Raw genomic sequence first — 16,034 nt, 5'->3', positions numbered from 1 at the left:
GAACCAGAGCACAAATTCACAGAAAACACTATAACACACTATAAAAAGGAGGAAAGAATTACAGTCAAAATTACAGGGAAGGCAGCATATATACCTGCAGTATTTGTACATAAGCCTGGTGCGGGTCTGTCATTTTCATGCCATTGATTTCAATGAAGCAAAAGTGAGGGATCTCGTCTTGTTCAGCGGACTGCTGAAGGGAACGGATCACCTCATGTACTGTGGCAGTTTTACCAGTACCAGGAACACCTGAGATATACATACAACTGCAAGAGAAAAACAAATTGTATGGCCCTTTTTTTTTTTTTTTTTTTTTTTAAAAACAGATTTTGAGTTTGATACGAGTTTGTTAAATCTGAATGATAGAATCTTACCCTCCAGTGCCATCAATGACTTTACTCTCCACAAAGTTGTAGATATCCTGGAACTCTTGTTCTCGACACGGCAAAGACTCAGGGACAGAGGAAACATGCAACCTGTTGGGGAAAAAAAAAAAAACATTTACATATAAAGTTTGTGGTCAGACTTTTTTAAATGCTTTTGAAAAAGTCTCTTATGCTCAACCAAGGCTGTATTTATTTGATTAAAACAGTTAAAAGACTGTGAAATATTATTACAATATAGAAATAACTGTTTTCTATTTTAATATATTTTAAAAATGTCATATTCCTGTGATGGCATAGCTGAATTTTCAGTAGCCATTTTTCACTTTTCAGTGTCACACAATCTTTCAGAATCATTCTAATATGCTGATTTGGTGCTCAAGAAACATTTATTATCAGTGTTGAAAACAGTTGTGCTGCTTAATGTTTTTGTGGAAATGTGGAAACCATGACTTTTCCAGAATTCTTTGATGAATAAAAAGTTTGAATAAAACAGCATCTATTTGAAAATGCTATTGACCCCAAGCTTTTAAATTGTAGTCTCTCTCTATCTGTCTCTGCTGGTTAAACTTTAATAGGCAGCCTTGTGATACTTCTGTCTGTGCTGTTGCCTACCGTGCCCGCGCTTCTTCCAGAACATTCCCTGGCTTCCTGGCTGGCGCGCTCCTGCTGGGTATGCTGGGAGTGGCATGACGTGGTGTACGTGGGGTGGCTGGAGCAGTCTGGAGTTAAATAAAAGATAAATTATTTGCAAAATGCAATGTTATCTTTATGTAAAATGCAGGTGGGTTCTGTGAAGGCACATTATCTGCTAGCTTGAAGACTAAGCATAGCAAAAAAATGCTTTTCACCTTCTTGCTGGGTGTTTTACGTGGGGTCCTAGCAGAAACACGGGTTTTCTCTGTAGATCGGGGTGTTCGGGAGCCTCTACGCTTCTTCACCACAAGCTCATCTTCACTGTCGATCTTTGCCTCCTCTTCCTCATCGCTGCTACTCTGCAGGTCAATCTTAGTAGGTACGAAGCAGTCATCATCATCGCCGCCATCCTCACCATCAGACTGCAGGTCAACCTTGTTGCCTAGCAAATTTCTTTAAAAACAGACAATAATTCCTTTAAAATAATCACTTCAAAAAGCATCCTTGAAATGGATATATTAATTCAATAGATAAATAAATACAAAACAATATCCAGATTATGCAATTAAAAACACTGAAGCCAGAATGCAAGTGCAAGGCCCCAAGTCTGACTGAGAAACTTGATTGCAAAATAGATTTCTGTGAACTGTAAACCTGTAAATTATCTTCATTGGGCAGCTTTTCTCAGCAAGAAAATATATTAATAAATACTGATTACCTAATATATTTATATTAATTTGATAAATCAGCATTACTTAGATTATTTATTAATTGTTTGACAGCCCTAGTCAATCAAGTAAAATACCTACAGCTGCTTTCTGATGCGTGAAGACACAAGCTGAGCAGACTTCCTCTTAGAGCGAGGAGTGGCTGCAGTCTGGACAGGTGAATCTTCATGCTCCTCTTCAGCTCTATTAGTTTGTTCAAAGAAATATGAAAAGAAAAAGAAAAAACAGAGTAAGATTTAAAAAAAAATAAGTGTGACTAGTAGTATGTATGCATGTATATCAGGTTTAACAACAATCTATTGCTCGCTCACTACTGTAAGATCATATAAGAGCTTGGTCTGGATAATTGAATTTATTGATTAGAAAATGAAGTCAAAGTGTTCAAATGGTGGTATAGGCAACTTAAAAGCCAAAGCAGGTCACAGTTTTACACACTGTACAGTGCATGCCTTATTCACTACAGGTCACAAGGCAAAAGTGATCTTTTCCCAAAAAATAAATAGTTCTCTCATTATATTTTTGCCATCAATTAAGTGTCTACATTATTTATCAATTTTTTCAATCCTAAAAATCTGCCTTTTGCAGACCAACAGCTTTTGAGCCTCACGTAGCACTTTAATAACAGTGATGCAGCTGAAAGTCTAAGTTTTCCAACAACTTTTAAAACCATTTTAAGTGATTCTTGCACCTCACAATGTATACAATTTAAATAAACATTGTGAAATCAAGCAGACAATGTTCAGTGTGTGTTCTGAGAATTTTTAAATGTGACTCGAGGAAATTTGTCTGCTTGATAAACACTACTGATTTACTGTTTGATAAGACAATCTTGACTGTTATATTCTGCCACCCGCTGGTCAAAAATGTAATAAGGCAAAATGTAAATCAACAATACAGACTGAAAAAACAAAACTTTGTGATGAAAATAACAGTACATAAAGTTAAAACACAACTGAATGTTTACTATGGTCTTTTTAGAGCTGCTTTACAGCAGAATTGAATTCTGTTTACATCATTGAATCAGTTTCCTGTTTAACACTGTAAAGCTGTTTTGAAACAATCTGTATTGTATAAAGCGCTAAATAAAGGGGATTTGACACATGTATACTGTTTAAATTTTTTTTTTTTTCCATCTGTAAAAACACCAGCGCACAAAAGTAAAAGCTGAAATTCAAAGATGCTAAAATTCATTTTACAATGTAGTGAATTTAGTTTTTAAATTCAATATGATGACAGACAATTCCAACACTTACAAAGCAGCCAGTGTTGGCTCTCTGAGTGTAGTTGAATCCTTCCTGTTGGATGGAGTTCTTGGCCTGGTTTGAAAAGAGACAAACACATTATAGTTACGCTATGGATCAATTTAAACATATCAAGACATGAAGAAATCCAAGCAGGAGCCACCAATAGGTCTGGGTGAACATACTTGGTTAGTTACTGCATATTAAGCATGGAAATAGCCACATAATGCCTTAGTGTTTAATAAAGACAGTCAAACCCCATCCAAAAAAATTAGTCTGTACTCCCTCTGTGCAGAGATAGAGGAACATGACTCACTTCAGGCCCCTAAGACTTGCTCTCCTGGGGGTTGCCTCTCTCTTCCGTGGAGTTCTGCCTGTGCTTATTAGTGACTCTGGATCATCACTCCCAAGTGGCTGCACCCCAAGAAAGGCACTAGGAGGGCAGCAGGACTTTTATAAACAGACTTTACTTTTTCAGTTATATAGGACAATTAAAACCATCTTCAATGTACAAAATTAGTTTGCTTATTTCTAACTAAAATGATAATCACAGACATGAAGTACTAAGCCTATAGAACAATTTCAAATGTAAACAGAAGTACCTAGTTGCATTGTCTTTGTCATATGCAGTCAGTCTGGGTTTATCAGGGCTCTGTGATGACAGAGGAGAGATTTGCTCCTCCTTGTTAAGATTAAGTGGAGTCAGTCTGATAGAAATGGAGATGCGGCCAGTTGGAGACGTGTTCAACTTAGACGTCAGTGTTTTCTCTGTAGCTGTGTGTTCATCAAGAATCTCCCCCAGAACATCATCTCGGGACATGTTTTTATTTGGACCTACCATAATATAAAGAAACACAGTAATTCAGTTTAGTGCTATTAAAACTATTTAAAACATAATGTATGTGGATGCATGGCACTCACTGCACAAGTCCAGCTTCTTGCGAACATGTGGACCAGAGGAAGCTCTGCTTCTCCTCTTTGCACTAAGAGCTTTAGCCGCAGAGAGTTTGGAGGCAGAGTGAAGAGACTCCGCCTCACTGGAGCTGATTTTGCCAGTGCTCATGCTACCACGGGTGAGGGTGCCTGATATGGCCCGTTTCATTATTGAGGGGTCTGGGGTTGGAAGAGCACGAGCCTGAGAAACCCGGGAAGATGGTGGGGGAGATTTGGGGCTTTGAGGAGGCTGCATCAGCTCAGGATCCAACGCTCTGAAGGACTTGGTATCCCACAAGAGTTTGACAAATAACGTGTCTTTGCTCTTGCCCTCTGGGAAAGGATCCTCAGGTGGGACATACTCAATCTAGAATCAAAGTTGACATTAATAATTACTGAATATTTTTTTTATTAAATATTTAATTATATAAATGCCATTTTAGATGGGTATAATAATAAATAATAATAATAAAATAATACACTGGCGGTCAAAAGTTTGGAATAATTACGTCTTTTTTTTTAATGTTTACTCACCAAGGCTGAAATTATTTGATCAAAAATATAGTAAAACAGTAATATTGTGAAATATCACAATCTTACAACATTCTAATATGCTGATTTAATGCTCAATTATCATAAATTATTATTTTTACAATAAGGTCTCTTACAACTTTTCATCTTTGTTAATGTTATTTAATAAGAATACAGTTGTTCATTGTTTTGTTAATGTTAGTTCACCGTGCATTAATCAATATTAACAAATAAAACTTTATTTTAAAAATGTATTAATAAATGTTAAAATGAACATCAACTAAAATTAATAAATTCTGTAGAAGTATTGTTCATTGTTAGTTCATGTTAACTAATTATCTAATAATAACAAATGAAACCTTATTGTAACTTATTGTTCACTTGAATCAATTTAATGCGTTTGAATAAAATAATTTCTTTTTTTCTTTTTTTTAATAAAGATCTTACCCCAAACTTTTAAAAGGTAGTGTATCAGCTTTGAGTTTCCACAAAAAATATTAAGCACCAGAACTATTTTCAACACTGATAATAAGAAATGTTTCTTGAGCACCAAATCAGCATCAAATCAGGGTCATGTGACACTGAAGACTGGAGTAATGGGTGCTGAAAATTCAGCTTTGCATTCACAGGAATAAATTATATTTTAAAATATATTCAAATAAATTAAATTGTAATAATATTTCACAATATTACTGTATTTTTCATTAAATAAATGCAGCCCTGGTGGTGAGCATAAGAGACTTCTTTCAAAAACAACGTAATTATTCCAAATTTTTTACTGCAAATGTATATAAACACTTTATAAATGTTATCATCAAATAAATTGAAAACATTTCTAAGGACATTTTTTTTTTAAAAATTAAAAAATGAATCATTTAAAAAAACAACTATACAAACACTTCTTGATTGTACTAGTGTGGTGCATATTCATTATGTAAAAATATGAGCTATCCCTTTATAATCAGAAGTCTACAACCCTACTATGCTTACTTGTACTGCTGCAAGAATTGTCTCTCCATCCACCTCATTATCACAAGAGCGGTCCTGGTAGAAAAATATCTCCTGTGGATGGGGGTCTCTGCCCAAGAGCTTGCGTTTGTTCTGAGGAACTTCACACATTCGCACAAACCACTGCACTACAGCGGTCTTCTTCTTTCCTGAATCTAAGGACAAATGTTAATCAATCAACACAGATTATCGTCAGACTCAGAAAGCATGCAAATATACATATTTTGGATAAAGACATGACATGTCCCTACCATCAGTGTACAGTTTTAGAAGTTGCGCCACAAAGGGACTGTCATCATTATCACCCTCAATCAAAATGTACTGGCCTAAAGACACTTTTGCATCTTCAGTCCTTCCCTCCACAGAAATGGACATGGATCTGTGTGGGGATCAAAGCAAGCATTATTACCGTTGCATCTTGGGTTATATCAACTTTCAATCAATGAATTTCCATGACTTTGCTTACAATTACTGGAAAATGATCAATTTCTACCCAATTGGAAATTTTAGACATTTTCAAATAAAAATTTAAATTACTTTTCAAGACCACACAATCAAATCACAATCTTAAATTCCCTAAATTTCCTAGGTTTTCCGTTGAAGTAGAAAAATATCTATTGTTCTATCTGTGCACATCACTGTCATTGGCCCTGTTTCCACATGGTATTAAGATGCGTTTTGGTCGACCGGACCACAAGACGACGAGGGAGACACATACCCGTTTACACCTGGTATTTTAATACGTCTCTTTTGTTTAATTTCAAACACTTCTTTCCTGATTTCTTTGAGGGGAGGGTCTATGGTCAGGTAAATGTATGGGTTTTTCTTTCCAGATCTTTCATACTATTGGATCTAACGAAAAAATAAGCTTGTGCAATTTACATATGAACGCGCCTGCAGAGCAGCAGCTATCGTTTCACTGTGAGTGCGTGTTAGAAATCAGGAATAATGAGAGAACATCGTACTTGGTACGTTTTTCGTCTTCAAACCTTAATAAAATCTTAAAACCAGGTGTAAACAGGGCCTTAGTGATGATGAAAACATGATAAGTGCACATACTCATAGTATTGCCTTCTCAGCTTCCTGTCTTCACTGACTGGTCTCCCATTCCATTTGTATGATCTTCTCATTTTCAGTCTTGTGATGTAGCGGCTCATGGTGCAGATCTGATACAAGGTCTGTAAAGCACAGCATCAGTTAATGACCTGATTATTATGTACTTTATAGTCAAAACAGTAACAACTAGTAGCAACTAGATCCATTTTATATATAATTATATATATATATATATATATATATATATATATATATATATATATATATATATATATATTATATACACACACACACATATATACATATAGGGACTGTTATAAGTGTAACAAGATTAATTAAATTATATTCACGATGCAAGTACATAATTATAAAATTGCAGAATTTCGAACTATTATATTATACAGTATGCAATAATTTAAAGTAAAACATGTCCCCATAAATTCCTGAAATCAAGAAAATAACTTTACTCCAATTTTCTACTGAGTCTTGACCAACTAAAAAAAATTGACTGTAGTTTCCAGCTGTAACCAGGAACGTTCACTTTTATTTATTTATTTATTTATTTTCTAGAAAAGGCAAAATACATGTGCTCATCTGGAAAAGTTAAGAATATATTTCAAAATGTTGAAATCATATTTTATTTTAAGGTAGCAAAATCGTTCAGTATGTACACAACTTTAAATCCCCAGCACCTCTTTCTTTTTTACTCACCAGCTGATGTTTGGAACAGTATCAAACGTTCTTGTTTAACGTATAAATAAAAACACTATTGCGTCTCCGTCTCACTTAAAAACTCAGGAATTATAATGAAAATATATATGAAGTTAAACACATCTTACAACACAGCAGACAGAGAGCACAATCTCACAGCTCACTCGACTCTTTCGCGCGCAGATGACGTATGAAGAGGTTTTGATTGGACAGCAAAATACCGCTTGACCTTAGGGATGTGACGCACGCTTTTCCCCGGAAGTCATTCTTCACTGTTTCTCCATGGCATGTTAGTGTTCCGTTGATTCGTTCGTTCGTTCGTTCGTTGATAATTTTAAACCACCATGGCTAATAGAACGGTAAAAGATGCCAATAGTATACATGGAACAAATCCCCAGTATCTTGTCGAGAAGATTATACGGACACGTATATATGAGTCCAAGTATTGGAAAGAGGAATGTTTTGGACTTACAGGTGAGAGAAGTGTGCTGGATTACATACTGTATTTGTTAATGTGGCATTGTAAACAACAGTAGTTACATACATTTTATTGAGAGGCCCAAACTGAGCAAAAACATGCAATTTGGTGCAGATGTTATTTATATGGCTCTTTTTAGCCATATAAGATGAAATTCTGATAGCCTGTAATGTTTATCGGTTAGATGTTTATTATAATAGTATAGCAGACTGCTTACATGAAATGCATATAAATATTAGTTGTAACACTATATCTCCCAGTAATATGTCTTAGTAAGATGATATTTAAATGCTTAGTTTTATGTCCAAAGCTCTGTAATTTTGTGGAAGGTTGTGTACAAACAAATGTTCATCAAAAGCCTGTTTCATCATATTTGATACTCACACATTAATATGATTTTTTTTTTCTAAAAAAAATTATATATGAATAATCAAGTGAACCTAAGTTGCTTTAGTCCAGTAAATGTTCGTTTTGAATTATTACTAACAATATTAAAAAGTATGTTTACTTTATAAAATCATGAAAAATTTCATAGCAAAACACATGTGTACCACAACCTGTAGGTGGACATTTTTAGAATTATACTAAAAGGTCTTTTACCTACTAAAAAGTGTGAACTGTCAATCAAAGGGAAGAAGGCAATTAGAAGAACAATTTTGCAGCAAGGTTTTGATCATACTGAAAATTTTAGAGGCCTTAAAATTTTATGTATCAAATACAATGCAGTGGGCTTTATTGGGTTATGGTCTGTTATATAACATTTACCTGATATGTTTCCATATTGTACGGTTTTGTGGAATTAATGTGCCAAGCACCATTTTAATTGTCACTGTTATTGCCCCTCTGTAAAATGTAGCTGAGCTTGTCGTGGATAAAGCAATGGAGCTGAAGTTTGTTGGTGGTGTATATGGAGGAAACATCAAGCCTACTCCATTCTTATGTCTGACACTAAAGATGCTGCAGATTCAGCCTGAAAAGGACATCATTGTGGAATTCATCAAGAATGAGGACTTCAAGTTAGTGTGCATTTTACTATTCTATCTGTATGAAGTTTGTCATTTTGCCATTTACACTGCATGAAAGTTTGTTTTTGCATTACTGTACTGCTTTTTTCCCCCACTCTAGGTATGTCCGTTTGCTTGGAGCGATGTATATGCGCCTGACTGGAACTTCTGTGGATTGCTACAAGTATTTAGAACCATTATACAATGACTACAGAAAAATCAAAAGCCAGAATAGAGATGGAGGTGATCAATTTACTTGAAAGATAAATCTCAACATGCATTGTGTATTTGCACTGAAAGTTTCCTCCTCGCAGAAAAATGCAAATAATGTTTCTTCTTTACATAGAGTTCGTGTTGATGCATGTCGATGAGTTCATAGATGAGCTTCTTCATGCAGAGCGGATGTGTGATATTATCCTCCCCAGACTTCAGGTTCGTTGTACTTGTTACATGTAGTTTATTTGTGGTGTTATTTGGTGTAATGTGAATTTCAGAGTCAAATATGTCATAAAATAATGTGTCCACATGTTTGGTTGTTGTTGTTTTTTCACAGAAGAGACAGGTTTTGGAGGAAGCTGAGCTACTGGATGCTCGTATTAGTGCCCTGGAAGAAGACCTGGATGAGGTGGAGACCAGTGATGAGGAGGATGAGGAAGAAGAGAAGGTAAAAGGGAACTCTCAATTTCTGACAATATAAGCAAAATCTGATTATATCTTGTGAATATAATGGTTATACAACCTCTCGTGTACTGCAGCAAGAGAGGGTGCAGACACCAGAGACACACAGAAGAAGTTACAGAGATATGGACCGGCCACGCAGGTCTCCATCTCCACGCTACAGACGCAGCCGCTCACCCAGAAGGTTAGTGATGGTGCTAATTGTCATTTAAATCATATTATTTCAGGTTGATAATATTATTCATAGCTGACTAACTGACCAGATGAATAATTCATGTTCTGATTGTCTTTTTTTTATTTTTTAGACGAAGCAGATCACCTAAAAGACGAAGGTATGTAATTAAATTATAATTCAAATGTTGGCAATGTATTTTAGACTCGTTATTGGTTGGGCTCATTATTATACAGGGTTTCTGCAGGTCTTAAAAAGGTCTTTAAAAGTCTTAATTTGCCTTTAAACAAATTAAGGAGGCCTTAAATCAGAGCATAAAGTCATGTCATTACATTTTGCATGAATTGCAAAAAAAAAATTCTTCCTCTATTTTTGTCCTGTTTTCCAATACAAATATCTAAACATCTTTAAATCAATATGCATTTACTTGAGATGCAAATGTAATGGAGTTTTAAAACACTGAACAAAATGAAGTGAGTTTATGCTTAAAACAAGAGCAAATATCTGTCAATGAGTTATAAAAACTTCCCTTTGAATTAAGTTGATTTTCTTTTGTTGGCAGATATTTATTTTTGTTTTAATCATAAACTTGCTTCGTTTTGATCAATTTCAAGACTTCATATTTTGTCATTTTCTATCTCCAGTAAATGCATCTTGGTTTAAGAATCTTTAGATGTTTGCAAAACTACTGCAGAAGAACATTTAGGTACAGTAAAATATATTTCTTTATTCTAGTGGTTTGGAGCAGTGCGATTGAAGCAACTTTCTTTTTTTTTTTGTAAAATGAATTCAAAAGTAATTGATATCTATTGAAAGTTGTATTTTCAAACTCTGATATGTTGCTAATAAAACTCATTGTGTTTCTCCCTAGACTTTTACATTTAGAGAGCATATTGATGTATTGAGTTTCCCTCAATTTATTCCAGGATTTTTTTTTTTTTTAAATATAAATAATTGTCTTAAAGTTACATTCATGTGACCTGCAGAAACCCTGTTATAGGAGATTATACAATTTAATATAATTTGTCTGATTACTCTATTTATTCAGCCCATCACCCAGACGTGATCGAGACCGGGACCGCCACCGCAGCAAAAGCCCCCGTAGACACCGCAGCAGATCCAGGGACAGAAGGCATCGCTCCAAATCTCCAGGTACAGTCATGCTGTTTTGAAGTATATGAAGAAAATAAGACCCCATTTTATGTTATTTAAAAATAATTATAGTAAATTGCAAAACTGATTACTAGGAAATAAATATTATTTATTGGTATATTTTTTTTCAGGTCACCACAGAAGTCACCGGCATCGCAGTCACTCCAAGTCCCCAGAAAGGTAATGCTCAATTTAAATGGTTAAATAGTCTTCATTACTATTTTTTTGTTTCATGATTGTTACATGTTTGTTTTGTGTTCTCTTTGTGTTCTAGTCGGTCAAAGAAGAGTCACAAGAGAAGTCGAAGAGGAAACGAGTGATCTCAGTTTTCTGTGTGATATTCTTTTTCTTTCTTTCTTTTTTTATAGATATTTTTGTGCTCTGAATTAAATGGAGAAACAGCAATTTCTGTCATAAAAGCTTGACCTTATTCTGTGTAAATCACCCAAGCCCAATTTAGTCCTCAGGTTTTTGATGCTGTTTTATACTTTTAATTTGAAATTGGGAACCATAAATGTTTTTTTTTTTCATCCTGAATTAACTGTACTATGTAAAATAAACATTTGATGTATTGTAGTTTCAGTTTCTCCTGTTATAAAGACAATGATTGAAACTGTCTACAAGAAGATTTGTTTTCATTGTTATTTTGTATATGATTTCAGTCTCTAAATTTAGTGAATTATCTACATGTACATAACGATTCTATACCTGAATTGAACACCTAAAGCCAGGCATGTGCGGGGGGCTTTGGGGGCTCGAGCACCTGCCCTTTTTCGAAATTAATCAAAAGTGCCCCTCTCAGACAAATAGCAATGATAATATTGTGGTCAATAAAACAAAATGCATTTAAATTTATAATTAACAAAGCCAAAAGAAGCCTGGACATAACCACTCTTATACTATTTTAGTGCTTTGGGATAAAGTTGGCAAAACTGCACCTAATTTCAGGGGGGCGATGAAATACTTATTTTCTTTTAAATATAAAATTGAGTAATCAGCAAAATATAAGTCTGTCTTTTCAAAATAAAAGACATGCAGAAGACTACAAATGGTAGACTAAAGATTCATAGACACTTGAATGAGTTTCAGATTAATAATAATATTTTTTTATATGATCAGTGACTAAAATGACATGGGTAAACGTTTTTTTTCTCAACCATGTACTGTACAGCTATGATAACTGGTTTGTTTATTTTTTGTTTTTAATTGGCAAACAACGAAGGTCAAATCTTCATTTTACTTTTAATCATTGACAACTAGGAAGGCTAGGAAACTAGGAAAGGCAATTTTTCGATGATGAAATTGTTTAAATGCAAATTTAAAGACTCTTTCTGTTTGTTGTTATGGAGACTTTTATTTTGACGGGTGTTTTTACAAGACATCGAACAGGAAGTAAATACGTCAACGTTATGAGAAAATATTCAAATAATTTTTGATCAGCCTGGATAGCTTTATAGTGGAGAAATTTTCTTATCCTATTCATACACAGTAAGTATCTAAACCAATAATATATTTTTTAATTCCCGGACAATCCTTGTTATACGCCACATGGGACACTAGTTGACCTGATTTTAAAGAGAGAAATGCGGCATATTCAACGTGCTCTTCGTCTTGTCATTCATTCTCACAAGTTTTACTGTCGAAGAATGGTATGTTAACCAAATATCTGTGTGATTTACTGCACTAACTAGAAAATTTAGAGCAAACTAATGTAGAATAATGACTGGGGGTGTGCCAGTAAAGAATGAGATTGAATTAAGATTTCAACATGATTCAACCTCCCTTTATATAAACATGCAAAGATTCGAACAAATTATTATTATTTTTCTAAAATTTGCGAACCCAAAGTACATGCTTTCCCAAAAATTCCAGTGTAGGGTGTTTTACAATATTTACATCCTGCTAGAGCTGCTGTGGAAGTCAGCTGATAAGTCAGCAGGTTACACTTCCTTTCTTGAGCCTAAACTTTGAGCACTGAACAGTTTGCAGTCATTCACCCTACGCATTCTGCAGCCTTTCTGTGAGTGTTTAGGGATTGGATTGATTTACTACAACATAGATTATATCATAAAGTTAATATACTAAAGTCTATTCCATGCTTTCTTCTGTTTGAACACTGTTCATATTGTGTTCTTTGTTTTCTTTTCTCTGAAGGCACACAGGATGAGTATGAATGACTTTGCTGTCCTCAGCACTGGGCGAAAGATGCCCCTTGTGGGACTTGGGACATGGAAGAGTGAACCTGGACAGGTGAGTTTATTTAGTGTATCAGCTCAACTGTAATTATAACATATTTTTAATCTTTATGATGCTTTAAGGATGAGGACGAGTTTACCAGGATATACAGTGTACATATACACAGGGTTTTTCATGCATAGAGAATTACGAGGCGGCCGCCTCCGTCAAATTTCGTGCTGTAGACAAAACTCAGGCAGTCACATGCTCAGATATCCCTTTTTCACCGACACGGTTCTGTTGCGGGTTCCCTGCCCATTCTTGAACCGTTTGATGATGCGCGGGTCGGGCAGATAAAATAAAAAATAACATTCCAATTAATTGCGGGTGGATGAGAGATAAATCATTAATGTGCTGATTAATGTGACACGGAACTCTCATTTCATGGTAAGACGCAACGAACGTGCGTCTTTTACTTTCGTTTTCAACTGAACGTATTTCTCTCCGGGGAATACAAATCAAGGAAAACATGTGCCTAGAGCACCTCCTAGTGGTCATTATATAAAACACAAAGGAAAAACCCTACATGCGATATTGCTTTATATATTAACAGTTTTAACTAAAAATATACACAAGCTTAACTAACAGAAATTATTCTGATAAGAGTGTTTTCAAACAGTGATGTAATTAAACAGTGATAATTTAAGGTTGAAGGCAGTAAAGCCTGTTTTTAGGCTATTGAGAAAATGTAATTTAGCCAAAGAAGAACTTTTATTTGTTCAATATGGGCACTGAACATGGGTTGGAGCTGTTTAATTTGAACTCTCAAAGTGCACCAGATTAATGAATTTATATTTAAAATGTACAAAATTTTCTTATACATGTATATATTATTGTCATTGTTCAATAATCATTTGCATTAATTATTGTGTTTGCTTTAAATGTAGAAATTTAGTAAGCATTTTAAATAAATATGCTGTCATCTGCAGGTAAAACAGGCAGTCATTTGGGCATTGCAAACTGGCTATCGGCATATTGACTGTGCTCCCGTTTATGCGAACGAGCCAGAGATCGGTGAAGCTTTCCAGGAAGTGATGGGGCCTGAAAAAGTAGGTCAACTAAGTTGAATGAATACATATATGAAATATACCTACACATTTATATATAAAGGAATCATGTTTGCTTTACAACCTCTGTCCTCTTACAGGGAATAAGGCGAGAGGATGTATTTGTGACCTCCAAACTGTGGAACACGAAACACCACCCAGATGACGTGGAGCCATCTCTATTAAAGACCTTGAAAGACCTGAAGCTGGAGTACCTGGACCTCTACCTTATCCATTGGCCACATGCCTTCCAGTAAGCCCCCAGTTGTGCTATATTTATATATATACAAAATTAAAGATGATAAAAATGAATTACAAATGAATTTTCAAAAGCGATTGAAAGGGTGCAAGACTCTATAATGGTCTCCTGTTGTCTTATCTAGGGTATCTTGTTTATTGGCAATATAAACATGTGACATTTTCTTTATCTCCTTTGGGGAATGAACTGTAAAGTGCTCTTAAAGGGATAGTGAAAATTCTGTCATCATTTACACACTCTCATGTCGTTCCAATGTATGACTTACTTTCGTCTGTGGAACACAAAAGAAGATATTTTAAAGAATGCTGGTTAACCAAACAGTTTTGGTTCCCATTGACTTCTATAGTAATGTATGGTCAAAAAATATAATGGAAGTCAAAGGGAACCAAAACTGTTTGAACGCTAGCATTCTTCAAAATATCTTATTTTTGAAAATGATAACAGAATTTCGTTTTTGGGTGGACTAACACCTTTAATGTCTTTTCTCAGATACCAGTGTAGTGTTCCTCTTATTATTCTCTTGTTTTTGTCCAGACGAAGTGATAACCCTTTTCCCAAGAAGGAGGATGGAACCTTGCTGTTTGATGATATAGACTACAAGCTTACATGGGCTGCTATGGAAAAACTTGTGGGAAAGGGGCTTGTCAGGGCCATTGGACTCTCAAACTTCAACAGCAGGCAGATCGATGACATCTTATCAGTTGCGAGCATCAAACCCTCCGTTTTGCAGGTCAGAAGAAAATGTGATGTCCTAATTTATTTGGTCTATTATATTTTGTTAGTTTGTAGAGTAACAATAGTGTTTTGCAGGTGGAGTCCCATCCATACCTTGCACAGGTTGAGCTGTTGGCTCACTGCCGGGATCGGGGTTTGGTGATGACTGCCTACAGTCCGCTAGGATCTCCTGACCGAGCCTGGAAGCATCCAGAGGAGCCTGTGCTGTTGGAGGAACCAGCCATTGCTGCGCTAGCCAAGAAATACAACAAGACTCCTGCACAAATTATCATCAGGTAAATTCATGCTTTTGCACTAGTTGTGCATTATATTTCTTCACCGATTATTGGAAGAAATACATGGTATTTCTTCATTGATATTTTGGCAGGTGGCAAACTCAACGAGGAGTAGTGACCATCCCAAAGAGCATTACACAGTCCCGGATCAAAGAGAATATCCAGGTTTCTGCATGTTTTTTCTTGATTCTTCCATCTTTTTCTTTGATATTGTAGTGTGACAATGCAATGAATTTACTCTGCTCATTTACAGGTGTTTGATTTTACTCTTGATCCTGAGGAAATGAGTCAAGTGACAGCATTGCACAGAGGCTGGCGTTACATTGTGCCAACCATTACTGTAAGCCACAACATAGCACTAAATTTCACAGTGGTTACTTCAGAAGTAAATCTGATGCTGAATCTGCTGCGTTTAAGACTGCCAAATCACATGCAGTCCAACACTATGTATGTTTTTGCATCTTTTTTTAATTGAGTGTTGTTGTGTCTTTTTATTTTTTGTAGGTCAATGGCAAGTCTGTACCCCGGGATGCAGGACATCCTCACTACCCTTTTAATGACCCCTATTAATGCACACTTCTGCAAGATTCTGTGCCTTGAAACTAATGTCCATTCATTACTCTGTGTACTCATAAACACAATAAAACATTTTTTTACATATCGAAATGTGTGCTAGATTGTTTTTGCCAAGCATGGAAAGGAACTTTATGAATAAGCTTATTTTAGATGTATTTGTGTTTAAGGGTCAATTTTATGAAAACTGTCAAGAATAT

General features: G+C 35.2%; 3 protein-coding genes across 6 annotated transcripts in view; 2 read left to right on the top strand and 1 right to left on the bottom strand.

The window, feature by feature from the left end:
- orc1 (origin recognition complex, subunit 1) overlaps positions 1-7,503 on the bottom strand; it is a 13,030-nt gene extending 5,527 nt beyond the window's left edge. The window contains exons 1-13 of one of the 2 annotated variants that reach the window (XM_051898003.1): positions 7,356-7,503; positions 6,520-6,638; positions 5,712-5,839; positions 5,443-5,615; positions 3,910-4,288; positions 3,591-3,822; positions 3,305-3,421; positions 3,001-3,063; positions 1,829-1,930; positions 1,235-1,472; positions 999-1,105; positions 375-476; positions 95-266 (exon numbers count right to left, since the gene is read on the bottom strand). In XM_051898003.1, coding sequence (XP_051753963.1) covers positions 95-266; positions 375-476; positions 999-1,105; positions 1,235-1,472; positions 1,829-1,930; positions 3,001-3,063; positions 3,305-3,421; positions 3,591-3,822; positions 3,910-4,288; positions 5,443-5,615; positions 5,712-5,839; positions 6,520-6,617 — 1,911 coding nt within the window. In that variant the 5' untranslated portion in view covers positions 6,618-6,638; positions 7,356-7,503. Of the gene's footprint in view, positions 1-94; positions 267-374; positions 477-998; positions 1,106-1,234; positions 1,473-1,828; positions 1,931-3,000; positions 3,064-3,304; positions 3,422-3,590; positions 3,823-3,909; positions 4,289-5,442; positions 5,616-5,711; positions 5,840-6,519; positions 6,639-7,227 lie in introns of both variants that reach the window. The other variant, XM_051898002.1, reaches the window with a different exon arrangement.
- Positions 7,469-12,963, top strand: prpf38a (pre-mRNA processing factor 38A). Its single transcript, XM_051898015.1, has 11 exons — positions 7,469-7,701; positions 8,562-8,721; positions 8,831-8,952; positions 9,056-9,141; positions 9,263-9,373; positions 9,465-9,571; positions 9,693-9,719; positions 10,608-10,711; positions 10,843-10,891; positions 10,986-12,199; positions 12,866-12,963. Exons 1-10 carry the CDS (start codon positions 7,572-7,574, stop codon positions 11,029-11,031), a joined length of 942 nt encoding a protein of 313 aa, XP_051753975.1. The 5' UTR covers positions 7,469-7,571; the 3' UTR covers positions 11,032-12,199; positions 12,866-12,963.
- Positions 12,085-15,927, top strand: akr1a1b (aldo-keto reductase family 1, member A1b (aldehyde reductase)). 3 transcript variants are annotated; one of them, XM_051898014.1, is made up of 9 exons: positions 12,085-12,199; positions 12,866-12,961; positions 13,876-13,995; positions 14,094-14,245; positions 14,786-14,981; positions 15,062-15,261; positions 15,354-15,426; positions 15,515-15,601; positions 15,766-15,927. In XM_051898014.1, exons 2-9 carry the CDS (start codon positions 12,875-12,877, stop codon positions 15,829-15,831), a joined length of 981 nt encoding a protein of 326 aa, XP_051753974.1. In that variant the 5' UTR covers positions 12,085-12,199; positions 12,866-12,874; the 3' UTR covers positions 15,832-15,927. The 3 variants fall into 3 exon arrangements, with proteins under 3 accessions (XP_051753974.1, XP_051753972.1, XP_051753973.1); XM_051898012.1 differs by lacking the exon at positions 12,085-12,199 and adding an exon at positions 12,220-12,360; XM_051898013.1 differs by lacking the exon at positions 12,085-12,199 and adding an exon at positions 12,636-12,731.
- Positions 15,928-16,034: the final 107 nt, after the last annotated feature.

The sequence above is a fragment of the Ctenopharyngodon idella genome, chromosome 6 (genome assembly GCF_019924925.1).
Source record: "Ctenopharyngodon idella isolate HZGC_01 chromosome 6, HZGC01, whole genome shotgun sequence".
Lineage (NCBI taxonomy): Eukaryota > Metazoa > Chordata > Actinopteri > Cypriniformes > Xenocyprididae > Ctenopharyngodon > Ctenopharyngodon idella.
The sequence above is the reverse complement of the archived record's forward strand: the minus strand, read 5'-3'. Positions and strand labels throughout refer to the sequence as shown.

Coding starts and splice junctions, on each gene's coding strand:
- prpf38a (XM_051898015.1), top strand. CDS start 7,572: ATGGCTAATAGAACGGTAAAAGATGCCAATAGTATACATGGAACAAAT. Junction 8,953..9,055: donor AAGCCAGAATAGAGATGGAG/GTGATCAATTTA, acceptor TTCTTTACATAG/AGTTCGTGTTGATGCATGTC. Junction 10,892..10,985: donor CACTCCAAGTCCCCAGAAAG/GTAATGCTCAAT, acceptor TTTGTGTTCTAG/TCGGTCAAAGAAGAGTCACA.
- akr1a1b (XM_051898012.1), top strand. CDS start 12,295: ATGCGGCATATTCAACGTGCTCTTCGTCTTGTCATTCATTCTCACAAG. Junction 15,427..15,514: donor GGATCAAAGAGAATATCCAG/GTTTCTGCATGT, acceptor GCTCATTTACAG/GTGTTTGATTTTACTCTTGA. Junction 15,602..15,765: donor ACATTGTGCCAACCATTACT/GTAAGCCACAAC, acceptor TATTTTTTGTAG/GTCAATGGCAAGTCTGTACC.